Source organism: Pyrus communis, chromosome 2 (assembly GCF_041283825.1).
Source record: "Pyrus communis isolate YQ-2024b chromosome 2, ASM4128382v1, whole genome shotgun sequence".
NCBI classification, from domain to species: Eukaryota; Viridiplantae; Streptophyta; class Magnoliopsida; order Rosales; family Rosaceae; genus Pyrus; species Pyrus communis.
The window spans coordinates 8,468,099-8,477,127 of NC_142566.1; the positions used below are offsets into that span (position 1 = coordinate 8,468,099).

The 9,029-nt window shown below is 37.6% G+C and overlaps 1 protein-coding gene across 1 annotated transcript in view; it reads left to right on the plus strand.

The window, feature by feature from the left end:
• The window catches only part of LOC148698509 (flowering locus K homology domain-like), a 58,955-nt gene extending 54,028 nt beyond the window's left edge, over nt 1-4,927 (plus strand). Inside the window, exon 9 of the mRNA XM_088683925.1 lies at nt 4,551-4,927. Within this exon, the coding sequence (XP_088540051.1) occupies nt 4,551-4,560 (10 nt within the window). The 3' untranslated portion in view covers nt 4,561-4,927. The remainder of the gene's footprint in view (nt 1-4,550) is intronic.
• Nucleotides 4,928-9,029: the final 4,102 nt, after the last annotated feature.

Genomic DNA, 9,029 nt, shown 5'->3' on the forward strand with positions numbered 1-9,029 from the left:
ATCATCCATTGGTTTTTCTTAAATTCGTCCAAAATCTGTTTTAAAGTTTTAAGTTACTTGTTTTCTTTTAAATTCGTCCAAAATCAAAACCCCTTTTCTTACTTATTCCAAATCTGTCCAAAAGAGTCTTTTTGAGTCTTTTGAGTCAAAACTAATTGTATTTTCGTCCAAATTGAGTCCTAGAGTCTAAATTGAGTCTTTTTGGTTGTTTTGAGTTGTTGTGAGTCTTTAAAGCTTGTTTTGAGTCATACAAGTTACTTAAGAGTCGTTTGAGTTTATTTAAGTGTTTTAAAGCATATTTTCACATCTTTGAGTCAATTTTCATTAGATTAGCAATCCCTCCTAATCCCCGGCCTAGAATGATCCCTACTTATATCTATACTACAACTGTCAAAAAGAGGGTTTAATTTGAGTGGTATCCTTTATCACATCAAATTTTTGGCGCCGTTGCCGGGGATTAGCAACTTTGCTAATCCCCCGTTGTTTCTTTTTGTTTCTTTTTTTCATATCTTTTTGATTTAGCTACTGACCTTATTTCTTTTCTTGTTTGTAGGTACTAGTTTATGACTCGTAGTTCTCAACCTATAAGTGCAAACATCTTGGATTTTGACGACGATTTTGAGCGCACTTTGAGAAAGAAGAAAAAGAACCCAGAACTTCACCCATCAAGTTCTAGTTCGACTTCTAATCTTGAGGAGGAAGAGGAGCCCACGGCAAGGGAGGAAGAAGAGGTCCAAACCATGGCAGCGGACAACCGTACAATCAAGGAGCTTTCCGCTTCGGGAATGGACAATGCCGCACCCTTATGCATCCAATACCCAAGGGCGGCTCAAGACAAAACCGACGAATTTGAATTGAAGTCAAGTTTCTTGCACCACATTCCAAAGTTCCATGGACTGTCCATGGAGGATCCCAACAAGCATTTGAAGGAGTTCGAGGTGGTGTGTTCGAGCATGACTCCAATCAACATTGATGGTAGTATTTTGAAGATGAAGGTTTTCCCGTTCTCACTATTGGAGAAGGCCAAGGATTGAAAAGTTGTTTCCTAATTCAAGAGTCATTCTCTTGAGAAAGAAGATTAGCGGAATCCAACAAAGTCAAGGGGAGTCTTTTCCAACATACTATGAGCGTTTTAAAGCCCTTGTTGCATCATGTCCTCAACATCAAATGAAGGAGGAGCTTCTACTTTAATACTTCTATGAAGGTCTTCTTCCCATTGAAAGGCAAATGCTTGATGCTTCGGCGGGAGGTGCGTTGGTGGATAAAACTCCCATGGCAGCCAAGAACCTCATTGCCAACCGGGCTCTCAACGCACAACAATACGAAGGAATTGGGCAAAGGGACCCCCCACGGCAACAAGTGCATGAGGTAAGTTCTCAATCCGACATTCAAACTCAATTAGCTAATCTTACTTCTATTATGTCTCAGATGGCCGAAGGAATGAAGATCCAAGGTCCAATGATATGTGGCGTGTGTTCTATCCAAGGACACCCTTCGGAAAAGTGCCCTAAATTGATTGAGAATGGGGGATGGGAGAGTGCAAACGCCATTGGATTTCCAAGCCAAAATCAGCCAAGAAATGATCCATACTCCAATACATACAATCCGGGTTGGAGAGACCATCCAAACTTCAAGTGGAGAGAGCCTCAACAACCTCACCAACAAGGAGGCTTTAGGCAGTAACCCCCGGGGTTTTACACCAAAACCTACGGCCATGATCAATCCCAATCCCAATCTAACCAAAACAATCAAGGTACGTCTTTAGATAATGCTACACTTCTTAAGTTACTTACCAATTTGTCTCAGGGGCAAGAAAATCAAAACAAAGTACTTGTTTGAGTTCATAATATAGCAGAGTACTTGTGTTCCACGATACATAACAATTAAAATACAAACATAATACTTAGAACACAAATATAATAATTCAAACAACACAAGATTCCCGTCTCAATTATCTTCAAGTCTCTCTTTCTATTTTCTCTTGGACTTCATTGTCGTCAATAGTAAAGTCATGACCTCTAATTGGAGAGAGAGGACTGACAAGGTCGAAAAACTTTTACATTTTAGAAGTCTCAATATTTACAAAACTGCCCCAAAATGTCTTTGACATTTGCAAAAAAGCCCCTACCATGTCTTGACCATGCCCAAACCGTTGACTGTGTCCGAGGTGTGTCGGCGTGTGCAACATAGACCTCTTTGTTTGCTTGGATTGTGGTCTTCCCGTTCACCCTTTGGGGCATCCCTTCTCTCGTCTTCCCGTTCACCCTTTGGGGCATCCCTTCTCTCATTTTTGTGGCAGCTTCTTCACCTTCTGTGGTGGCTTCTCCGCCCTGTGTGGTGCCTGCTCCCCTGCCCCTTGTTGCACTTTTGTCTCTCCCACTCCTCTTCTTCCTCCATCAAAATCCTCCACTCCTTCAACCAGGGCTTTGCTGCCCTTTGCTCCTCTCGTCCATCCCTTACTCGTTGGGGCTTGTGCTCACCAATACTTGCCATCCTACCACTAGATCTGGAATTGCACTCATGGCTTGCCCCAAATCACTCTCCCGTATGCCAAAGCATCCCCTTGCTGCAGATCTCTCCACCACGTGCCCTCTCTTCCTCAGCTGTCCTAGCCTTACCTTGGTGCGCTGCAAATTCATGGCTTGACGGAATTTGGATCCCAGGAACATATTGTATCCACTTAGTTGACTGATTATTTGCGTGAAAATGCCCCCATTTTGGCATGACCACTCTTTTCCTTGTCTTTTGACTTGTTTCTACGTTGGCGGTAATTTTTCAGGGGCGGCAGTGGTTGTGTGGGTGTAGGGTTTGATGTTAAGGTTTTCGGCTTCAGAGACTAGGTTTTGGGATGATGTAACTTTCCTCTTTGCTATTTGTATTTGGGCCCTTTGGAGTTGTTAAATGAAGGCCTACTGACGCTCCATTTAGAAGATGCGATTATGGGACAGAGCGGTTCAAGACCGAAGGGGTAGAAGAAGACCTAGGAAGACTTTGGAAGAGACTCTAAGAAAAGACTTAGAGTACTTGGATCTAACAGAAGACATGACACAGAACCGAGCACAATGGCGTTCTATGATTCATATAGCCGACCCCACTTAGTGGGAAAAGGCTTTGTTGTTGTTGTTGGAGTTGTTAAATGAAATGCGTTATCCTTATGTAAACAAAAAGTTAAAACTGTTGAAATGCAATCCAACTAGGAAAAACATCTATTCTGGAATTTGCATAAAATTTTTGATACCTGGAAACTATATAAAGATATTGTAATGTTGTCGTTTTACCTTCCATGTTTCAAACGAAAATCAATGTAAATAAATTGTTTTAAATCCTATATAACAGAAATCAACAGCCCGTGTAAGTTTCCTACTATAATGCTTTTTCCCCACCATATCCTTGGTTGTGTACTAGCAATCGGTTATTTGTTATGCACCAGTTGCTTTTTGAAAAGTCACTTAGATGTTTCTCAGCACATATCTTTAATAATTTACATACCTAGAAGTGAAAGCTACTATGCGCTGGGACTAGTGTGGCACTTCCCCAAGACGTTTTTGTCTGGTAAATTGGCAGAAACTTTGTTAATGTATGAGTGATGCCTTTAACATTAAGTTGGGGGTGTAGTTTAAGATATCTTGCATAGGATCACAATAAATTCTCTTGCATACTGATCGCTTGGCCAGTTACTGTCATATAGACTTTATACCCGTTATATGGTAGAATTTATTCTAATTTAGGTGTATGTGAGTATCAGCTTATTTTTTCTGCCGGGTATGGATACTTCTTTTTAGGCAGAGAACAGTTTGTACTGGTATAACTCAAGTGAACTTTCATTTTGTCTCTTGATAGTTCACTTTGGTCTTTGATATTTTATTATGATCCACTTTTCTGGTAAAATTTTGCACATGACACTTTGTTTATTGCCGTGTTAAGTCAAACGAATTTGATGCTAATTAAGCTGTTATGAGGGTAGAATAAGAATGAAAAATGGGTTCCCACCTAAAGCAGAATAACTGCAATATCTGCAAAAACAACAGAACGAATGCAACAAAAGGTGGGTAGTATCCTAGGTATTGCACACTATATATGTTGTAGGTTGGAATTCATCAGGTGAAACTTCATTTGCTACACGAGGCAGTGCGCGATTGACCCATTTATCTTTGTCAATCTGTGAGCTCCGTTCTAGGTGTTGGGTCTTAGCACTATGGTTTAAATGTCATCTTTGGGTGAATACATGTGTTAATAAGGTTTTTAGTTTTTATTTTACATCTGGGCGTTGACTGGAAGGGAGATACTATCGTGAATAAAGGGCGTTAATTCAATGCATGCAGAGCCTTCCCTGTAAGCTCTATTAAATCTTGGGATGTTCGCTCTGGAACTTGCACCTTTGATTTGCAAGTGTTCATGACAATTTGATTTGCTTGATCAAGTTTGCCGTAGAATTGTCAGAAATGACGCTGTGCATTACAGAGGATATATAGTTTTGATTACTGAGTTATTGGTTTTGTATTCCCCTCTTTTAGCCCATTTCTAATCTAAGGCTGATGCTTTGTCCTCAGTTTACAGTGAATATGAGGCAGGAAACACCGATCTCGTTCATCAATTGCTCCAATCACCACTACAGAATCAGTTCATGTTAACTGCTGACCATCGATTCTTCATTAGCATATTTGTAAATGCGAGTCATGCAGTTGGATTGCCTATGCTCTCTGCAATAGTGATGTACCGGATATCGAAACTATAGACAATTTACAGTACTCTTGTTTGTAATGGTTGTGTGTTGCCAGATACTTGAAGATAGAAAAAAAAAAAAAAAAAAAAAAAAAAAAAAAAAAAAAACAAATCAAGTAAGTTTGGCCTGGTGAAATTTGCTTGCAGAGTGGATAATTATCACTAAAGCAAAAACAATCAATGAGAATCTTTTATTCTGCTTTCATCGACTTCTCCAATTTTTTTTATTCTTTTTTGATACAATATTCGCCAAAATTATATCCCGTCCTTGTCTCTCTTAGTACAAATGTTTAATGGTATTTATTTTTCTTTATAAGTGAGCGATCTCATGTTCGATTCTTGTTAATAACGAATTTGAATCATATTATTGTTAGATTATTGTGAGGTTAAGTCATTCTCATCTGTTAAAAAAAAAGCAATTATATATTTCTTAATACAACATTTTTGTAATAACCTACCAACTTTTTCTTATCATCTATACTATTACTAAGAAAATACTCATTTGTCAAACGCAATGTAAAATGTCAATTATGGGTCAGGATTGGAGGACATTTTTTTTATGCGTTTTGACAAACTTTCATTTTGACAGACTTTCTTAGGGCTTACTCTACAATGTATTTTAATGATCCAATCGTTCATCTTTTAGATCTATTCTCAAAAATGGTTTCTATTAAAACTCACCCTTAATTGGGAATCATGACTGTTGACTAATAATAGTCATTTTAATTTTTTTTGTAGAATTATATTTCGTTATTTTCTTCACTATAAATAAATGTCCTTAATATCTTAGATTTATCTAATTTTTTGCAAAGGTGATAGTGATGAGTTGATTAAAAAAAAAAAAAAAAAAAAAAAAAGTGTTCAAATTCTTAAAAAAAAAACTTACAGATTGGGAACCACAAAAAAGTATTAATGTATCCTCCGATTTTGACACGACAATTGTCACATCCCGACCTGGGACAGACCATTTTCCCGGCCCGCTCCACCATCATAGCACGATATTGTCCACTTTGGGCTTACCATTCCCTCACGGTTTTGTTTTTGGGAACTCACGAGCAACCAGGCCCGCTCCACCACCATAGCACGATATTGTTCGCTTTGGGCTTACCATTCCCTCACGATTTTGTTTTTGGGAACTCACGAGCAACTTCCCAGTGGGTCACCCATCCTAGAAGTGCTCAAGCCCCCTTCTCGCTTAACTTCGGAGTTCCGATGGAACCCGAAGCCAGTGAGCTCCCAAAAGGCCTCATGCTAGGTAGGGATGAGAATATACATATAAGGATCACTCCCCTTGGTGATGTGGGATGTCACAACAATTGCAACTTTCTCATCTTTAATAAATATGAAAAAGAAAATTATAATGAATAATGTAATTAAGGGCATTATAATAATGAGAGATAATTTTACTCCTCCACTGCCTCTTACTCCCTCAATTTCCTCTTTCCATTAATAAAAAAAAAAAAAAAAAAAAAAACTCCATTATTGATATTCTAATTTCTTCTTCTATAAAAAAAAAAAAAAAAAAAAAAAAAGTTTAACTTAATTTTTTAATTTTCTCAAATTTATGCTTTTATATTCCTTAAGAAAAAAAAAAAAACCTCTTAATAATCATAACACACATATTTAGTTTCGTCTCAATTTTGAAAACTGAAAGTTACAGGATTAGTGACACACCTCCATCATTATCTTCAAAAAACACTGCGATCTTTGTATTTTTTGCCATATTATTTTAGGTTTTCTATTGAGAAAATTTGGGAAGAAGATTGTCTCAACTATTAATTCAATCGCCACAGAAGAACGTCATGGACATCATTGTCCCATTTGTCCCATTTGTGTTTGATTTTGGTTCGTTGTTTCTCGTTGTGTTTGATTCTAGTTTCTTCCAATAATTAAGTTGCTTTTGTTGCGCCAAAATAACATATAAGAAGGCAATCAATATTAAAAAATTGGTAGTGCATAAAATTCAACTTATGTTCCATATATATAGGAATTACCTTGGAAGTAGGGATGGTAAACGGGTCCTGTGTTAATGCTCAAAATTGAAAGGTCAACCCTCAATAAGTGCGAGTTAACGCTCATCAATAGTAAGGTTAATTTATAGGATTTAATCAAAATTAATAGTAAGATAAACATAAGAATATATAATAGTTCACCCATAAACAGAGCCATGTCCAATGTAGTATATATTTGTGTTACTAGGGAATAGACTTGGGAGCCCTCCAGAGATAGGAGGGTCCAACCCCTTTCTTCTACATGGCAGCCTCTTTATATAGGCCTAGGGCCTTCCACCAGAAGGTCACGTATGTGGCTAAGGGTAGCCTAGACTTGCGAGATGCATAGTCCTAAAGTATGCTAGGTGTTAATCGTGCGATGGGTAAGAGCTTAACACTTAGGCCTAAGGTGATTTTTTTTTTTTAATTTTATTTTATTTTAGTTAAATTTATTATGTAACATATAAATAATAGTTTACTTATACTTAAAAATATATATAATTGTATTGGGATACATAAATTGTAAAATAGAATAACATATAGATTATAAATTTTAGAATTTAGAACATATTGAAAACATTGGGAACAAATATATAATGAGTGATCATCCAAGTATTTAACAAGCCTCATAGACCTACTCTAACCCCTGGAGTAAAACTCAAATTTTATGTTCTAAACCTACCCCAACTTCCTCCATGTTGGAAATGTGCCCTAAAACCAATCATATGATGATACTTTACGGACATTTCACAAAGTTAAACTAATGTAGTTTAAATGTAAAGGGCAAAGATTATTGTTTGAGCCGTCTCATATAAATGTTATATGCTTAAACGATAAGTCCAAGGAATATGTGATTGGAAGAATGCGATCTAAAGAAGTTAGATTCATGAGACCATTCTTTCGTTGACACATCCTAAACGTTCCTGATCATAGGATTGTCAATTGGGCATTGACAGTCCGTTAAGATCAGTACGTGCTATGTCTTCTCTCAGGAAGAGTGACTAGTCTCGAGTCATTGGTGTGTGTGACATCAAGACAAGTACGTAGGTGCTCAATAGAGAATGAGTTCACTGAACACGATCAACGAAGAGTTCTCATATTCATGTCACATGAGAACTCATGGTTGGGATAATGCAAATTAGTCTTTTGACCTTAGGCATCACAGTTGTCTTGTGGTTAGGTCCTTAATCTTTGATTATGTCAAAGTCACTCCATCAGGAGGGTGTCCACGGCATCGTTGGGGTTAAGCCACTTAGCCATGGAGGCAAGTGAATGCGCAACAAGGGATCTCTAACCTTCAAACTGTTTGAGGGAGAATACTCTATGATATGATTAAGAATCTTTGGCCAAAGTATGAATGAGATTTAGGAATGTGTTCCAAATCACATTCAAGGTAATCATATAAGCACAAGACTCACATTGGATAGTAGACATGAATAAACTATCAAACCAAACAATGTGGTCAAGAATATTGTATTAGAGAAAGACCGTATTACATTTGTAATCCTAAAACTGAATAGGTTCTCCACCTCTTCTGATTAGCTTGGGTAACCATGACATGCTGCTAGGCGTCAACCATGGTTTGTGGAAGCCCTAAAAGTGTATTATCACTAACGGGAGAATTGAAAGTAAGTTTCAATTCACAATCGATTAGAAAGAGTTTTAATCGCCCACTGCCTCGCTAAAAGGAACCTAATGGATCGTTCACCGAGTAAGGTAGAGTTTGAAGAAACAACGGAGATGAGTAAGAATAATGAAATGGTTTAATTATTTATCTAAGGCTAGGATTAATTAATATGTTAATTAATCAAACGAATAAGTTCGTTAAAGACCTCGGGTTAGTTTTGGGCCGCAATGCCCAATGGGATTTGAATGTCAAGCCCATTAACTCAAGTTGTATGACAACTTGAATAAACAAAGGGCTTGAAAGCCCAATAAACCCTATAGGCCGGCCATGTTAGAAGAATAGGGCTTTTGGTCCATTAGGTCACTTATTTGAAGGGACTATATAAAGGACTTTATAGCCTAAAATTCATTAAGGGTTGTTTTTGGGGAAAGGATGAGAACACAAGCTCTCCTTTCTCTCTAAAATTTCGGCCACCTTGGAGGGATCATCTAGCAATCAAACTCCTCCAAGGTCACTCATTTCTTCTTCATTATGCCTTGGTGATGAATCATTAGAGGTTCTCAATTTTGGGAACTTTGGAGAAACCTTTTTCATCCATCCAAATCCATAGATCTAAGATGCAAGGAATGAAGGCCCTCTCTTTGGGCGATTAGCCTTTGTTTAAATACAAAGAGGAATCTACAAAGGTA